This window comes from Rana temporaria, chromosome 13 (genome assembly GCF_905171775.1).
Source record: "Rana temporaria chromosome 13, aRanTem1.1, whole genome shotgun sequence".
NCBI classification, from domain to species: domain Eukaryota; kingdom Metazoa; phylum Chordata; class Amphibia; order Anura; family Ranidae; genus Rana; species Rana temporaria.
The window spans coordinates 3,040,858-3,059,899 of NC_053501.1; the positions used below are offsets into that span (position 1 = coordinate 3,040,858).

The 19,042-nt window shown below is 48.1% G+C and overlaps 1 protein-coding gene and 1 non-coding gene across 2 annotated transcripts in view; one reads left to right on the top strand and one right to left on the bottom strand.

Moving 5' to 3' along the window:
- WDR25 (WD repeat domain 25) overlaps nt 1–19,042 on the bottom strand; it is a 59,706-nt gene that overhangs the window by 21,569 nt on the left and 19,095 nt on the right. The window contains exons 3-4 of the mRNA XM_040333022.1: nt 7,992–8,139; nt 5,406–5,536 (exon numbers count right to left, since the gene is read on the bottom strand). Of these exons, the coding sequence (XP_040188956.1) occupies nt 5,406–5,536; nt 7,992–8,139 (279 nt within the window). The remainder of the gene's footprint in view (nt 1–5,405; nt 5,537–7,991; nt 8,140–19,042) is intronic.
- LOC120921445 lies at nt 5,126–5,317 on the top strand. Its single transcript, XR_005744878.1, has one exon. It is a non-coding gene; the product is annotated as a U2 spliceosomal RNA (small nuclear RNA).

The following is a 19,042-nucleotide window of genomic DNA, read 5'->3' on the forward strand; positions in this document are numbered from 1 at the left end:
TAACCTTTGTGCAAACCAATCAATAAACGCTTATTGCGATTTTTTTTACAAAAAATATGTAGAAGAATACGTATCGGCCTAAACGGAGGGATATATATATTTTTTGGGGATATTTATTATAGCAAAAAGTAAAAAAATATTGCATTTTTTTCAGAATTGTCGCTCTATTTTTGTTTATAGCGCAAAAACTAAAAACCACAGAGGTGATCAAATACCACCAAAAGAAATCTATATTTGTGGGAAAAAAAAGGATGCCAATTTTGTTTGGGAGCCACGTCGCACGACCGCGCAATTGTCAGTTAAAGCGACGCAGTGCCGAATGGCAAACAGGGGCCTGGTCCTTTAGCTGCATAATGGTCCGGGGCTTAGGTGGTTAAGCAAGGATAAAAGATGACCGTCCTGGACCTCACCCTGAAAACAAGTATTTCAATCTGGACCGGTTCCCTCCGAGATTGGAGGAGAAGACTCAGAGGAGAAGTGCGAGGAGCTGTCACAGAGGCAATCATCTGCAGAGTGGTTACCACGGTAACACTGGTAATAAAAGATTGAATGAAACTCAGCAGCACGACTAAGCCGTCAACTTTTCTCACTCCACATTGAGGGAAATGAAAACAAAGGCTGAATCTCTACCTGGAGGAAGAACCGACCAATACCTTCCGCCGTCATAAGATTCCATTCACAACATCGCATTGCAGGAACACGCCCAGAATTCTGAATGGGGCCCCAACACACCTTACCGACAGACTGCGGGACAAGGGGACACACCAACGTATGTTGTGGTGCACTGCCGAAAAAGTGCCGAGTGCTGAATTCTAAGCTTCACAATAAATGGTGGATAAAGCATGGCAGCTCTCTACCTCCTGGTGGAATCCCAGCGGGGTCCCTGGATCAGCTTATAGCGATAGAAAAACAAAACGTTCCGGTGGGTATGTCTCATGAATTCTTCTCACCACAACCTGGAAAGAAATGAAATCCCGACTCATCCCCCATCCAAATCCCACTAAGATAATAAATCCAGGCGTGGTGAAGAGAAGTTTGTGCATAACCAACACAATGCTCTCAGCTCTTCATGGTCCCTTTTAGGATGACGAATGCAAAATTTCTGTCTGGACCAATCCCTACAACTTGGCGCTTGTAACGGTCACCACCGTTTACGATATTCCCATTCCATCGCCCCTACGAAAGCTTATCCGACACTCCAACCATCCAACAGACACGATCCATTCCCCCAGAATTAAGACGAGACAAGCTCTGTTCTTTCTGAGTCAAACAAATGAATGAATGCTTTAATGGTTAGCTCTCTTATATACAGTACAGACATGTTACAGTAATCAAAGGAACAAAAACACACTCCACCCACACATCACACAATGGGGCTTCAATCACATTATTTTAGATAAGGACATTCAGAGGAGTTAATTATCCCCCAGACGTTCCGTCTCTGACAATAAGCGATTCACCTGCATAATACACATTCCTATGTCAGACATGTTGGCACCGGCCTGACATCATTAACATGACCTAATTACTAATCAGTATCCAGACAGCCTGTCTCCGCATACAGCTTGACAAGTCACATTCCACATCTTATACTTTTCACACAAAACAGTGTTATTAGCATACATAATGAAAGGTCTTAGAAGCCAGGCTGAATTAACACCTAAAAGCTAGACATCTGACCTTTACAGACTTAATTAGCATCTCAACAGCCTAGGTTAAGCATTCAAGGAGACATCCTATTGACCTGTTGTGGACAGCATTAACCAAACTGTAATATTCCAAGATATGCTGCAAAACATGAATTATCATTTATCAGTCACCCTATGCCCAAAAGGGGCACAGGGTGACCCTAGACCCAAGAGTCATTAGCGACGCTGGCACAGGAGTACCCCCCATCCTTCAAAAGTCTCTGGGTGTCACGGGTCATTCCGTTACATCGCTCTTATCCTTTCTCTCCATAAAACTTTCCTATACTATCCAGAACTAAAAAAAATATGGATTTACATAAACTGTGTGACGAACCCTCATCCTCAACAGGACTATGTCCCCAGTCAATGCTTCCTCTGTCTAAAACCAGCACTATCCAAGACTCTTTAGCCCCCCCCCCCCCAGTCACCACCAGTGTAGGGTAAAAACCAGCAGACTCACTTTATTCAAGCACAACAGATATATCACTCAGAGACACTCCGACCCCCCCCCCCCCACCCTTAGATTCAGGGCAGGTTTAACTGTCCAATGACAATAGACACACGGGTCAGGTGTGTTCAAACTTCTCATCAGTAAACAGTCTTATCAGCAGGGGGGGCTGCTGGATGAGTCTCCCTCCCTCTTTCCTCACAGCAAACACACTTACACATCCCATAATATCCGAGACAGACAGCCCCAATAGAACAATAGAATACAGTCACACCCTAAAAGTTCACAGCAAAGAGTACACAACAAAATGAGACAACAGTGTGGCTGTATAGTGAGTCCGATTAGTACAGAGTCACAAACTGTAATGAGAAAAGTAATCTTACCAACTAACAAGAGAGCTCAGAAGATGGGACCAGACCCAATCGCCAGAGAACTCGTCACGATCTGGTTCTAGATTCAGTTTCTTAGGTCTCATTTTATACTTACTGTAATCTCTACCAATCCAGATTGTTCATGAAATTGTCAGTTGAATAGCACAGAATGGGGACAGGTTCACTTTACAAAACACCACCACTTTCTCAATGTTAACTGAAATTTAAGCAGCTCAAGTCCAAGAAATACTCAGGAATGGTGCAAAGGTAAGTGGTAAGAAAATACATAAAAAGTTTGTTACCAAACAATTGGAATGGTGCAAAGGTAAGTGGTAAGAAAATAAATAAAAAGTTTGTTACCAAAAAATTAGGTAAATTCATACAAAAAAGTATTTTTAAGTAAGTAGTAAGTCTACAGTAATTAAATCATCCCCTCCAAGAGCTTACATACTATTGATGTTAGGCTGACTGGTCTGTAATTCCCAGGGATGTATTTTGGGCCCTTTTTTAAATATTGGTTCTACATTGGCTTTTCTCCAATCAGCTGGTACCATTCCAGTCAGTAAAAATTAGGAACAATGGTAGGGCCATTACTTGACCGAGTTCCCCAAGTATCCTCGGGTGCAAGCCATCTGGTCCTGGTGATTTATTAATGTTGAGTTTCCCCAAGTCTAATTTGAATTCTATCCTCTGTTAGCCATGGGAGGGGCTTCCTGTGACATGTCAGGAGGATAATCATTTCAGTTTTGGTGACTGAAGCCCCCCGATTCCCTCATGAAGACTGAGGAGAAGAATAAATTCAACACCTTCGCCATCTCCCTCACACTTTGTAACCAGATGTCCTTCCTTGTTCTTTATGGGGCCCAATATGATCTGTCCTCCCTTTTTTACTTTAAAGAATTTCTTGGGATTATTCTTACTCTCCTCTATGTGTCTTTCATGTTCTATCTCAGCCGCTCCTGATTGCACACATAAATTTCTTGTTGCATTCTTTGTAAAGTCTGAATGCTGATGATGATCCCTCAGTCTTGTATTTTTTGATCTCCCCATCATTTGTAATCAGATTCCCTCCGAATCTGGTGAGTATTAAGGCGAGTATCTTTTTTTCATTACTTAAACTCAAACTTCTCTTTTAACAAAGTGTCATTTTTAGAAATGGTTAAGCACGATGATGGCTTTTTAATCTTTTTTGAGCTGAGGAGCTTACTGGAGGAGCGTGGAGTTCTATTGCTGTAACTAATAAGAAGATCTGAAGAGAATAGAGAGACTGACGATACATCCGAAGATATCCTGAGGAGATGGTTGAAATCCATGAAAAGGGGGAAAGCACACGGTGACCTATTTATTTATTCGGTCAATTCGTTCAGGGGAGCGAACTTTGATTGAAAGGTAAAGGTGGTGGCAACTCACGTAAGAATTAATATATGAGAGTAATCACATTAAGGAAGGACTTGGAAGGACTTATGAAGGTGTAGAGGATCACATACATGTGCGGATGAAGCCACAAGACCACTGTGGTGCCACATCCATAATGTATACCAAACTTACACCAAGAGGAATGATCACTTTTTTGCTCTCTTTAGGTCCTCTTTATGGAGAGATCTGAGGTCTAAAACCCCTCCACTGCACTTAAAAGTATTAAAAAAAATTGCCAAAATCTGCATTATTGAATACTATAGTTTTTTTTTAAATCGGCGCCATTGGCAGCCGAGTAAACCAGAAGTGACGTTACTACATCAGAGACCCGATTGAAGCCGATTCTGGCTTTGTTCAGGACTCCGGCCAGCTGGCGGGTGTTCTGTCAAGTTCTCCAACCCGTCAGAAACTCCAACTGCTAAACCCTAAAGTGAAACTTCCGCTAATCGGATTCCTTCCCCCCTCCGGTGCCACAATTGGCACTTTTCAGGGGGAGGGGAGTGCAGATACCTGTCTAAGACTGATACACCGCTTTCGGTAAAAAGCCTCCAGCGGAGGCTCTTTACCATGTGATCAGCCATGTCAAATCATGGCTGATCACGATGTAAACAAGAAGAGCCGTTGATCGGCTTTTCCTCGCTCGCGTCTGACAGATCACTAGTAGAGGAGAGACGATCGGCTGCTCTCCTGACAGGGGGGGGTCTGTGCTGATCGTTTATCAGCGAAGCCCCCCTCGGATGACCGCCCAGGACCACCAGGTATGCCAGCCTAGACCACCAGGGAAATGCCAATCTGTGCCCATTCACAATGCCTGCCAGTGCCACCAGGGATGCCCATTAGTGCCACCCATAGGTACCCATGAGTGCAGCCTTTTATTGCCCATCACTGCTGCATATCAGTGCCACCCATCAGTACCACCTCATTGATGCTGCCTTATCAGTGAAGGAGGAAACATACTTATTTACAAAATGTTATAACAGAAACAAAAAGTCCCCCCCCCACCCGGTATTGGAGTTAAAGAGCAGCGGGTGCAGGAACAGAGGCGATTCCATAATAGTGTGAATCTGGTGTTCCACATAACATGTGCGTTATAGTGAATGGAATGTTATGAGGGAGATCACCTCCGATATCTGCAAAGGTGGCAACTTTCAGAAGTCAAGAATTCAACATAAACATTTTGCTAAAATTGATTCCAAAAATGTATGGCTTCTCTGCCTTTTGGCTAAGATCAAGTGTAGTATCTGTTCTTATCAGTTTCATATCTGATACGTCCCCTATCTGGGGACCATATTATTAAATGGATTTTTAGAACAGGGAGATGGAAGAAGAGCTTGCTCTGTCCACTCCATGCATCGACCTGGTATTGCAGTACCTCCAGGACCGGTGCATTGTTTTATGATATATTTCACTGAGACAATGAAAACTGAAACAATGTATATATCTCCACACAGTATATATACACCAGCCACTGACGGCACCTACCTTGTTCATCCTGGCATCCCACGCCTTTACGGTTGGCGAGGACCCCGCACATATGAAAAGATTCGGGTCAATTGGGTGAAACTTGACTGCGCCGATCTTCCATTCATTGTTTGCGCTCAGAAGGTCTTTTCCTAAACAAAAGGGAAACAACCGCCTGATAAGTTATCAGTAAAAATAGGCATAAATATAATCACCACATGTGGTGGGAGGGGGGGATGGGGGGCACGTGTAAATTAGAGGGTCCCGTTCTGCGTAATAATCGGTAAATTGTAATTATTCTCCTTTTTAATACACGACAGGAAACATGTGAAAGGACGCATTTTAATTTCCCCACGGAAAATAACATTGAGATATTAAGACGGGGGGGGGGAGGGAGGGAGGGGGTTACCATGGGGATGCGCTTTAAGATGTAATTATGTATGGAATTATTACCAGCAGTTAGACACAAAATTTTATTAACAAAACCTTTTGGCAAAACTCTGACAGCTGGGAAAAAAAAAATAAAAACACGTCTGCGTAAACGATCGGCGTGTCGAAGTGCCCACTGTAATTTTATCTTCTATTTTATGTTTCCAGCGCTAATTACAGATTACATTGGAAGTGACACATTCCATGTCATCCCAACAACTGCTTCCCGAGAGTGCGGAACAACGGGCGTGTCTATGGGATGGATGGATGGATCGGGTGTATGTGACCCCGGGCTGTCCATCTTACAGACACAACCAGCACTTGTGACACCCGGAATGGAGTTGCGACACCCCTGGGTTAGATGGACAGACGAGGTGAAGGACGGGGTGAATGACGGGGTGAAGGACAGGCCGACAGATTGGCTCCTCCAGGTCCATGTTAATTTGTTTTAGGGTGAGAAGCCAACACATCACATTTATAGAGAAAGTTACTTTGTGTCAGTGAGATTTCCCTTCACTTCCTATATGGAGAGGTGTATGGAGTATATGAAGGGGGTATATGGAGGGGTATTTGGAAGAATATATGGAGGGGGTATATGGAAGAATATATGGAGGGGGTATATGGAAGAATATATGGAGGGGGTATATGGAAGAATATATGGAGGGGTATATGGGAGGAGTATATGGAAGAATATATGGAGGGGTATATAGAAGGGCAGACAGTGGCGGGCTGTCCATCCATGCACCCGACCCCTAATCTACATGCGGGGTGCCTGACACATGGATTTCAATGGAGGCATTTTTTTTTTTAAGCACATGATTAGAGCCTGAACCTCCAATTGGCTTAAGAAAAGGGTGGGCTTGGGGTGCAGAGCACTACGCCCCTAGCCCACCCACTTGTGTGACAATAGCAAATTCATTTTTGCTTTCATCTTCCTGATTCTCTCCTCCCGGCCAATCTGGAAGCAGTTCCTGAGACCCGATTGGCTGGGAGTCTTGGGACATGCCGGCCAATCGAGTCTCAGTCAGGACCCACTTCCTGTTTATCCGGGAGGAGAAGCATTGCCCCCCCCTCCCCTACCCAAGCGAGGAGCTGCAGCCCAGATCCATGTCTGCCTGATCTGCCTCCTTCCAAAGGAAAGGAGGCCTCTGATCGCTGCCCCATTCCCGTCTGTCTCTCCCATGGTGGGGGGGGTTGCAAATCGCTGAATTCCCGTCAGTCTCCTGTGGGGGGGGGGGGGGGTGGCATTGGTTTGCCTCCCCCCATAATATTGAGATATTGAGCATCAGCCACCACTGGGGGTAGATGGAAGAGTAGAGAACTGTATATGGAGGGGAGGCAGATGGAGAGGTATATGAAGGGGGTACATGGCAGGATATATAGAGGGGTATATGGAGGGGTAGATGGAAGAGTACTGTATATAGAGGGGTATATGGAGAGGAAGCAGTATTTGGAATAGGTGCATGTAGGGGAATATAGAGGGGTATATGGAGAAGGTATATAGAGGGGGGTGGAGGGGTACATTGGGGGGGGTTTACTACCACTTGAAGCATTGATGAACGGATTTGATCGTTGTGTGCAGAACACTCAATGAGCCTTGGCGGGTGACAGCGAGGATCCTGTCAGGCGTTGGCAGAGCGGCCGGCATCATCTGAAGGCTGATATTAAAGTGACACAGAAGACAACAAATTGCAGCCGACAGTAATTAGGTGAAGTGATCGTCTCTCTATAAGAGGAAGCGGAGAAATGGAGACGGTAATTGTGTGCGGAGAACTGGATGTGATCAGAGGAGGGAGAGTTCAGGACCAGTTCAGTCTTATAGTATATACATGACACCCCCCTCCCCCACCCCAATATTTTTTGGGGTGGATCGGTAAATGGGAGGATTAGGGAACGGGTGGATCGGGGGAATGGGAGGATCGAAAAAAAAAAAAAATCGGCAGATGGCGGGTGCAATGTCAGGCTCCTGCAGACTCTTCCTCCATCTCACTTCCTCTCCCTCTTTACAGGTTTTCAGTTAGAAAGTTGAAGGAAGTGTCATCAAAACTACAAGAGTGCTCAGCAGCGCCCCCGCAGTTCACTGAGAGCTACAAGCTGTCCGCTGCAGTGGAAGATGGTACTTGTAGTTCATTCCTGTGTGGGCTGAGGTTCTGTGTAGATTTGGTGGATTGGACTGACCTGTTTCCACATCAGTTATATGTAAAGTGGAGTCAAAGCCGCCGGTGAGAATCTTCTGGCCGCAGGCAGACCACTGTGCATCCCGCACTGCCAGCCGGTGACTTGTGATTGTGCGCAGACACTTCCCGCTGTCCACTCCGTCCCAAACCTAGAGAGAAAGAGAGACACACACACCAATCATCAAACGACACACACAGGGGAAGATCAATACATGATCTCATTATATACAAAACCCATTTCAATCGTTCCATCCCCACACTGGGCCCTCCATGTACAAAAACCTACATTGCGACCTGTCCTGGAGAGAGAGAGAGAGAGAGAGAGAGAGAGAGCGAGAAGAGAGATGAGAGAGAGAGAGGGGGGAGAGAGAGAGGGGGGAGAGAGAGAGGGGGAGAGAGAGAGAGAGAGAGAGGGAGAGAGAGAGGGAGAGAAAGAGAGAGAGAGAGAGAGAGAGAGAGAGAGAGAGAGAGAGAGAGGGGGAGAGGGGGGAGAGAGAGAGGGAGAGAGAGAGAGAGAGAGACACACTGTCAGATTTACAGCAGCCAGGAGTGTGTAACCCCACGTGAGGGTAAGGGGCCCCAAGTAGACGGGACGCTGCTAAACGTACGTTCAGAGACAGTTGGACGCTTTTTTCAACTGCTCATGATGAACTCATTCAAAGTTATCCTATGTGACCATATACACAGTCTTGTTCATTGCCGTTTTTAGGCAGTTGCGTTTAACAGCGTTTCTTTGAAAGCAAAAAAAAAAATGGGTTCCGTCGCAGAAGATTTCCACGTTTCAGACGCCAAACGCGGCTAAATGCGGTTACCCGCGTTTAGCAGTGTTTCTTTTATAGGCGTTTTTTGTTTTATGGACATTTTTTTTTTATTTAAAAAAAAAAAAGGTTTTGTTTGAAACACGTCAAAACGCAGCTAAACGCGACATGTAAACGCGCAAAACTGACATCTTAAATGTGGGTTACTATCTGTCAAGTTTAATCATTTAGGAGCAGTTGTAAAAATGTCCCGTGTACATGGAGCCCAGCTCAGAAAGTGAAGACTTGCTCTTTTATTGGGACATGAAATGTGAATTGTCTTCAGCAGCACATGGAAAATGTTGTTCCTGAAAAATAGCCGAACATATCCTGTGTCTGGTGTACCAGAGGGAGTGGCACTGCGGCCTCTGACCCCTCCTCTCTCCTAATCTGGTGATGTCACTTCCTGTTCTCATTGTTGGAGGGGAAGCTGGAACTGAAGACCTGCAGTGCAAGGATCTTCCTGCTTCATCCATTCTGTGATCTGTGCTCCCTCCCCCTCTCCTGCTTCTTTACCCAATCAATGCCCATTAGGGATGAGCCTAACACCCCTGGTTCGGTTCGCAGCGGAACAGGCAAAAGGTTTGTTCGAACACGCGAACACCGTTAAAGTCTATGGGACACGAACATGTAAAATCAAAAGTGTGAATTTTAAAGGCTAATATGCAAGTTATTGGGGACCCGGGTCCTGCCCCAGGGGAGTGTTTGGGGACCCGGGTCCTGCCCCAGGGGACATGTATTAGCCAGTTAATCACTGCCTCAGACAAAATATGTCTACAAGGCGTGTTCCTTAACTCTGGGAGGACGTCCTCCCAGAATCGCGGTCCGTGACCGCCGGGTCCTCTGCATCATGGATCGTGGTAAATTGCCGCCGATAGCGGCTGTTTACCACGTGATCGCTCCGTCCAATGGCGGAGCGATCACATGTAAACAAACCGGCGTCATTTGATGACGCCGGTTCCTCCCTCCTCTCTCTGTACCGATCGGTACAGTGTGAGAGGAGAGAGAGCGGGTGTCAGCAGCGCTGTGGGCTGGATCTGTGACTATTGCAGTCACAGATCCAGCCATCCCTGCTCAGCCATCTCTGCAATACCCCCTGCGCAATACTCTGCAATACCCCCTGCGCAGTACTCTGCAATACCCCCTGCGCAGTACTCTGCAATACCCCCTGCGCAGTACTCTGCAATACCCCCTGCGCAGTACTCTGCAATACCCCCTGCGCAGTACTCTGCAATACCCCCTGCGCAGTACTCTGCAATACCCCCTGCGCAATACTCTGCAATACCCCCTGCGCAATACTCTGCAATACCCCCTGCGCAATACTCTGCAATACCCACTGCGCAATACTCTGCAATACCCCCTGCGCAATACTCTGCAATACCCCCGCGCAATACTCTGCAATACCCCCTGCGCAATACTCTGCAATACCCCCGCGCAATACTCTGCAATACCCCCGCACAATTTTCAGATATTGGCACCATAGCTTGTGGACGCTATAACTTTCACAAAGACCAAATAATATTCACCAATTTGTACTTATTTTTACCAAAGATATGTAGCAGTATAAATTTTGGCCAAAATTTATGAAGAAAAAAATTACAAATTTGCTAAATTTTATAACAGAAACAAAGAAAAATTCATTTTTTTTTTTTACAGAATTTTCAGTATTTTTTCTTTTATAGCGCAAAAAATTAAAAACCCAACAGTAATTAAATACCACCAAAAGAAAGCTCCATTTGTGGGGAAAAAAGGACAAAAATTTCATTTGGGTACAGTGTTGTATGACTGAGTAATTGTCATTCAAAATGTGAGAGCACCGAAAGCTGAAAATTGGTCTGGTTATTAAGGGGGTTTAAGTGCCCAGTGGTCAAGTGGTTAATGCAAAAAAAGTTTCAAAAACTGAAGTTTTTTCGGGGGCAGTGATTTTAATAACGCTTAAAGTGAAACAATGCCGCGTACACACAACCGTTTTTCGGGGTTCTAAAAAAATGAAGTTTTTAAGGGTCTAGAAAAAACGATTTTTTTCAACACGATCATTAAAACGGCCTTGCCTACACACGATCGTGAACACAAAAAATGCTCTAGCAAAGCGCGGTGACGTACAACACGTACGACGGCACTATAAAGGGGAAGTTCTATTTGGATGGCGCCACCCTTGGGGCTGCTTTAGCTGATTCCGTGTTAGTAAAAGACGATTCGCGCTTTTCTGTCTGTTACAGCGTGATGAATGTGCTTACTCCATTACGAACGCTAGTTTTACCAGAACGAGCGCTCCCATCTCATAACTTGCTTCTGAGCATGCGCGTTTTTTTCACGTCGTTAAAGCCCACACACGACCTTTTTTACAACCTTAAAAACGACAACGTTAAAAACGTCGTGAAAAAATAGAGCATGTTCGAAAAATAAATTTGGCAATTTTTTAGATCGTGAAAAATGCTCTCAAGCCCACATACGATCGTTTTTAATGACATTAAAAAAAACGTAATTTTTTAGAATCCGAAAAACGGTCGTATGTACGCGGCATAAAAGTGAAATATCCCTTTAAATTTGTCAATAGTATGCCTGTAAAGTGGCGCATCTTTCCCGTGTTTAGAACTGTCCCTGCACAAAATGTATTTTCTAAAGGAATAAAAGTCATTTAAAACTACTCCCGGCTATTCATGAATTGTCGCGTCCCGGCAATAAAGATAAAAATCATTGAAAAAAACAACATGGTCTGGCATGGATTTAAAGGGGAACCCTGCGCCAAAACAAAAAAAACAAAAATGGCGTAGGGTTCCCCCCAAAAATCCATAAAAGACCCTTAAAAAAAAAATGTTCGTTTTTAAAACTTTTTTTTGCATTGATACATGTCCCCTGGGGCAGGACCCGGGTCCCCAAACACCCCACCAGGGGCAGGACCCGGGTACCCAAACCCTTTTTATTACAATAACTTGCATATTAGCCTTTAAAATTAGCACTTTTGATTTCTCCCATAGACTTTTAAAGGGTGTTCCGTGGCTTTCGAATTTGCCGCAAACACACCTGATTGTTCGCTATTCGGCGAACGGGCAAACAGCCAATGTTCGACCCGAACATAAAGCTCATCCCTACTGTCCATCAAGGGGGAAACCCCCAACATTGGGAAAGCCCTGCCTCTGCCAAGGTGGCCGCCTCCACACAGAGATTCAGTACAGAACAAGTCATAGTAATAGAGAGGATCAGCTGCAGGCAGATCAGGGACAATGCTGGTGACCGGTCCTCTGCTGCAGGCAGATCAGGGACAATGCTGGTGACCGGTCCTCTGCTGCAGGCAGATCAGGGACAATGCTGGTGATTGGTCCCCTTATCCTCTGCTGCAGGCAGATCAGGGACAATACTGGTGACCGGTCCTCTGTCCTCTGCTGCAGGCAGATCAGGGACAATACTGGTGACTGGTCCTCTTTAATTAGAAGAGCTCTTATCCTTCAATAAGAGAATGGAAATGACATCATTAGTATTTTATTTGAAGTGGAGGAGTGAGACTCATTACAAATCGCGGATCTGATAGAAAATGTAGAAATATTAATTAGAAGAGACACAATGTTGTATTCTATGAGGAGCTCCTCTGATGGGAACGTTCTCCCGTGTTGAGTGAGAAGTACTTCTTCTTGAGAGGAGATTTTATCTCACGAACGTTCCGTCTGAAGACGAGGAAGCCTTAATATTGTTATATACAGAGGGGTCCTTATCACAGGGATTAAAGGGGAACTCTACTGAGGGGAGAACCGTGTACTCTGCAGGGTAACGCCCCCTACGGTCCATTCATAAAATACGAGCCGCGGTGTGGAGTTCTCCCCTCTGTACAGAGCTCTGTTTTGAACGTTAACAGAGAGCTCTGGGCTGGACACAGCCGATCAGCAGATCCCGGCTGTGAATCATTGGATGGGACCTGCTGACAAACTGGGCACTCCCTTAAAACGTCTGTAAAGGCAGAAGGTGCATTCTATGCATGAAAATAAAAAGCCTTCTGTGTGCCCCTCCCCCCCAATACTTACCTGAGCCCCCTCTCCATCCCGCAATGTTCCACAAGAGACTCGACTGTCCGGGACTTTCCCTCCCGATTGGTTGAGACAGCAGCGGTGCCATTGGCTCCCACTGTGGTCAAAGTCAGCTAGCCAATCAGGAGAGAAGGGGTGGGGCCAAACCAAGGCTCCGTGTCTGAATGTCCCCCATAATAAGCTTCTCACTGAGAAAGCATTCAACAGGAGGGAGGGGCCAGGAGCAATGAAGAGGGACCCGAGAAGAGGAGGATCCGGGCTAGTCTGTACAAATCCACTGCACTCCCCCCAGATATTACCTTGTAAAAGTAGCCGTGACATCATCATAGCCTGTGCAGAGAGCAGAGCTGTGGGAGGTGCCCAGCAGGCGCCACCCCTACAGAAAACTATCGGTGGGGCGGAGACAAGACCAGTCCTCTGGCACAAGGAGAAAGAGCAGCGCTGCAGGAGGGGCCTAGCAGGCGCCACCTACTACAGGAGGGGGGTAGAGACAAGACCAGTCACCCTGCACAGAGAGAGAACAGAGCTGTGAGAGGGGACCAGCAGGTTCCACCCACTACAGAAAACTACAGAAGAGGGTGGAGACAAGAACAGTCCCCTGCACAAAAAGAGAATAGAGCTGTGGGAGGGGCCCAGCAGGCTCCACCCATTATAGGGGAGGGCATAGACAAAACCAGTCCCCCTGCACAAGGAGAGAGAAAACAGCTGAGGGAGGGGAATTGCAGGCTCCACCCTCTACAGGAGAGGGCGGAGACAAGACCAGTCACCCTGCACAAGGAGAGAATAGAGCTGTGGGAGGGGCCAGCAGGCTCCACCCACTACAAGAGAGGGCGGAGACAAGACCAGTCCCCCTGCGCAAAGGGAGTGAGCAGAGCTGTGGGAGGGGTCCAGCAGGCTCCACCCACTACAGAAGAGGGTGGAGACAAGACCAGTCCCCCTGTCCACAAAAAGAGAATAGAGCTGTGGGAGGGGCCCAGCAGTCTCCACCCACTACAGGAGGGGGCGGAGAACTGTCCCCCTGCACAGTTAGAGAGCGGCAGTGGGCGGTCTTTATTACAGGAAGTCTCACATTGGATGAATGCACAGATCTGGGAGAAGATTCCGGAAGTCACATGACCGATGGATTGATTATCCCAGAGATCAGATTGGATGTGAGCACACACATTCCCATTGTAGGTAATGAGTTAAACCTCAAAAAAATAAAATTATACAATATTGGACTTGCATCAAAATTCATTTTAGTGCATTTTTTCCTGTAAATGTGCATTTGATAAACAGCTGCACAAATATTGTGCGACATAAATTGCAGCAACCACCATATTATTCTCCAGGGTCTCTGCTTTCAGAGAATGGTGGGGTGCAAAGAGACAATTCCTAAAATGGAGTCACCAAAGCGGGGGAGCAAAGAAAAAAAAATGTACCATCTTGGTACCCAGAACAGAGAAGACCACATAAAACATATTCCTCCTGAAGAAGCGGACTGTAGCTGCGAAACGTGTTGAGGATGAGGATGATCGTGCACTGAGTTCCAATGAAGGGAACTCTTAAGGCATCAGCATACCAAGACATTTTGGACAAATTCATGCTCCCAAGGAAGTTAGTGGGAACGGTTTGTGGGAGGAGTTTGTGGGAGGAGTTTGGGGACGGCCCCTTCCTGTTCCAACATGACTCCCCACCAGTTTACAAAGCAAGGTCCATAAAGACATGGAGGAGTGGAAATAATTCACTAGGACTTCAGTGTCCCACCAAAAAAGGAGTTAAACGTCCTTCAGAGAGAATATCGGATGAGCGTTTCCCGGGAGATGAAAGGAAGAGGAGCCGTGAGATTAGAAAGATTCCATTCCCCTATGAAACGCGTCGGACCACCTTATATAACATCTGACAATACGTTCGCTCTCCCCGGATCCCGGCTCCTCGCTGTCACTCGGTATTAATTGCTGAGCCTTTTACCATCATCTTCAAAATGTATGGCCTTCTACAGGAAAATAATTACCACCGCCTGGATTGAAGGCTTTGGCTGCGCAATCATGTAAAATCCTTCGGCCATTTGTGACGGGATGTGCCGCTGGAAAGGAAGATTAGGAGGGAAAAAGGAACAGAGATGGCGCCGGATCAGACTAAAAGATAAAAGAGATCTGTAATCTGAGAGCCGCCATCCCGCTGGGGGATTCCGGAGAGCGGGGCTCGATCTTCGACATCGAGTGTCCACATCTGCCTGATGGCTGACCTGGGGGGGGCTGGAAGAATGGAGGATATCCAGAATATCACCCACTCTGCTCATGGAAGATCTGAGGGAAAAACAACGTCTCCACACCAGAAAACTGACGAAGGAACAAATGTTCTGGAGACAAGGGGAAAATCCTCATCCTGCCATCATTGCAGCACTCCCTCCTTCACCAGGAACTTGGTGAGATCCTCATCCTGCCATCATTGCGGCACTCCCTCCTTCACCAGGAACTCGGTGTGATCCTCATCCTGCCATCATTGCAGCACTCTCTCCATCACCAGGAACTTGGTGTGATCCTCCTTCTACCATCATTGCGGCACTCTCTCCATCACCAGGAACTCGGTGTGATCCTCCTCCTCTACCATCATTGCGGCACTCCTTCCATCACCAGGAACTTGGTGAGATCCTCATCCTGCCATCATTGCAGCACTCTCTCCATCACCAGGAACTCGGTGTGATCCTCCTCCTCTACCATCATTGCGGCACTCTCTCCATCTCCAGGAACTTGGTGAGATCCCCATGCTGCCATCATTGCGGCACTCCCTCCATCACCAGGAACTTGGTGTGATCCTCCTCCTCTACCATCATTGCGGCACTCCCTCCCCCACCAAGAACTTGGTGTGATCCTCCTTCTACCATCATTGCGGCACTCCCCCCATCACCAGGAACTCGGTGTGATCCTCCTCCTCTACCATCATTGCGGCACTCCCTCCATCACCAGGAACTCGGTGTGATCCTCCTTCTACCATCATTGCGGCACTCCCTCCATCACCAGGAACTCGGTGTGATCCTCCTTCTACCATCATTGCGGCACTCCCTCCATCACCAGGAACTCGGTGTGATCCTCCTCCTCTACCATCATTGCGGCACTCCCTCCATCACCAGGAACTCGGTGTGATCCTCCTCCTTACCATCATTGCGGCACTCCCTCCATCACCAGGAACTCGGTGTGATCCTCCTTCTACCATCATTGCGGCACTCCCTCCATCACCAGGAACTCGGTGTGATCCTCCTCCTCTACCATCATTGCGGCACTCCCTCCATCACCAGGAACTCGGTGTGATCCTCCTCCTTACCATCATTGCGGCACTCTCTCCATCACCAGGAACTCGGTGTGATCCTCCTCCTCTATCATCATTGCGGCACTCCCTCCCCCACCAGGAACTCGGTGTGATCCTCCTCCTCTACCATCATTGCGGCACTCTCTCCATCACCAGGAACTCGGTGTGATCCTCCTTCTCTACCATCATTGCGGCACTCCTTCCATCACCAGGAACTTGGTGTGATCCTCCTTCTACCATCATTGCGGCACTCTCTCCATCACCAGGAACTCGGTGTGATCCTCCTCCTCTACCATCATTGCGGCACTCCTTCCATCACCAGGAACTTGGTGAGATCCTCATCCTGCCATCATTGCAGCACTCTCTCCATCACCAGGAACTCGGTGTGATCCTCCTCCTCTACCATCATTGCGGCACTCTCTCCATCTCCAGGAACTTGGTGAGATCCCCATGCTGCCATCATTGCGGCACTCCCTCCATCACCAGGAACTTGGTGTGATCCTCCTCCTCTACCATCATTGCGGCACTCCCTCCCCCACCAAGAACTTGGTGTGATCCTCCTTCTACCATCATTGCGGCACTCCCCCCATCACCAGGAACTCGGTGTGATCCTCCTCCTCTACCATCATTGCGGCACTCCCTCCATCACCAGGAACTCGGTGTGATCCTCCTTCTACCATCATTGCGGCACTCCCTCCATCACCAGGAACTCGGTGTGATCCTCCTTCTACCATCATTGCGGCACTCCCTCCATCACCAGGAACTCGGTGTGATCCTCCTCCTCTACCATCATTGCGGCACTCCCTCCATCACCAGGAACTCGGTGTGATCCTCCTCCTCTACCATCATTGCGGCACTCTCTCCATCACCAGGAACTCGGTGTGATCCTCCTCCTCTATCATCATTGCGGCACTCCCTCCCCCACCAGGAACTCGGTGTGATCCTCCTCCTCTACCATCATTGCGGCACTCTCTCCATCACCAGGAACTCGGTGTGATCCTCCTTCTCTACCATCATTGCGGCACTCTCTCCATCACCAGGAACTCGGTGTGATCCTCCTTCTCTATCATCATTGCGGCACTCCCTCCCCCACCAGGAACTCTGTGTGATCCTCATGCTGCCATCATTGCGGCACTCCCTCCATCACCAGGAACTCGGTGTGATCCTCATGCTGCCACCATTTCGGCACTCCCTCCATCACCAGGAACTCGGTTTGATCCTTGTGCTGCCATCATTGCAGCACTCCCTCCATCACCAAGAACTCGGTGTGATCCTCCTCCTCTACCATCATTGCGGCACCCCCCCCCCCATCACCAGAAACCTAGTGTGATCCTCCTTCTACCATCATTGCGGCACTCCCTCCCCCAAGAACTCGGTGTGATCCTCCTTCTACCATCATTGCAGCACTCCCTCCCCCACCAAGAACTTGGTGTGATCCTCCTTCTACCAACATTGCGGCACTCCCTCCATCACCAAGAACTTGGTGTGATCCTCATCCTGCCATCATTGCGGCACTCCCTCCATCACCAGGAACTCGGTGTGATCCTCCTCCTCTACCATCATTGCGGCACTCTCTCCATCACCAGGAACTCGGTGTGATCCTCCTTCTCTACCATCATTGCGGCACTCCTTCCATCACCAGGAACTTGGTGTGATCCTCCTTCTACCATCATTGCGGCACTCTCTCCATCACCAGGAACTCGGTGTGATCCTCCTCCTCTACCATCATTGCGGCACTCCTTCCATCACCAGGAACTTGGTGAGATCCTCATCCTGCCATCATTGCAGCACTCTCTCCATCACCAGGAACTCGGTGTGATCCTCCTCCTCTACCATCATTGCGGCACTCTCTCCATCTCCAGGAACTTGGTGAGATCCCCATGCTGCCATCATTGCGGCACTCCCTCCATCACCAGGAACTTGGTGTGATCCTCCTCCTCTACCATCATTGCGGCACTCCCTCCCCCACCAAGAACTTGGTGTGATCCTCCTTCTACCATCATTGCGGCACTCCCCCCATCACCAGGAACTCGGTGTGATCCTCCTCCTCTACCATCATTGCGGCACTCCCTCCATCACCAGGAACTCGGTGTGATCCTCCTTCTACCATCATTGCGGCACTCCCTCCATCACCAGGAACTCGGTGTGATCCTCCTTCTACCATCATTGCGGCACTCCCTCCATCACCAGGAACTCGGTGTGATCCTCCTCCTCTACCATCATTGCGGCACTCCCTCCATCACCAGGAACTCGGTGTGATCCTCCTCCTCTACCATCATTGCGGCACTCTCTCCATCACCAGGAACTCGGTGTGATCCTCCTCCTCTATCATCATTGCGGCACTCCCTCCCCCACCAGGAACTCGGTGTGATCCTCCTCCTCTACCATCATTGCGGCACTCTCTCCATCACCAGGAACTCGGTGTGATCCTCCTTCTCTACCATCATTGCGGCACTCTCTCCATCACCAGGAACTCGGTGTGATCCTCCTTCTCTATCATCATTGCGGCACTCCCTCCCCCACCAGGAACTCTGTGTGATCCTCATGCTGCCATCATTGCGGCACTCCCTCCATCACCAGGAACTCGGTGTGATCCTCATGCTGCCACCATTTCGGCACTCCCTCCATCACCAGGAACTCGGTTTGATCCTTGTGCTGCCATCATTGCAGCACTCCCTCCATCACCAAGAACTCGGTGTGATCCTCCTCCTCTACCATCATTGCGGCACCCCCCCCCCATCACCAGAAACCTAGTGTGATCCTCCTTCTACCATCATTGCGGCACTCCCTCCCCCAAGAACTCGGTGTGATCCTCCTTCTACCATCATTGCAGCACTCCCTCCCCCACCAAGAACTTGGTGTGATCCTCCTTCTACCAACATTGCGGCACTCCCTCCATCACCAAGAACTTGGTGTGATCCTCATCCTGCCATCATTGCGGCACTCCC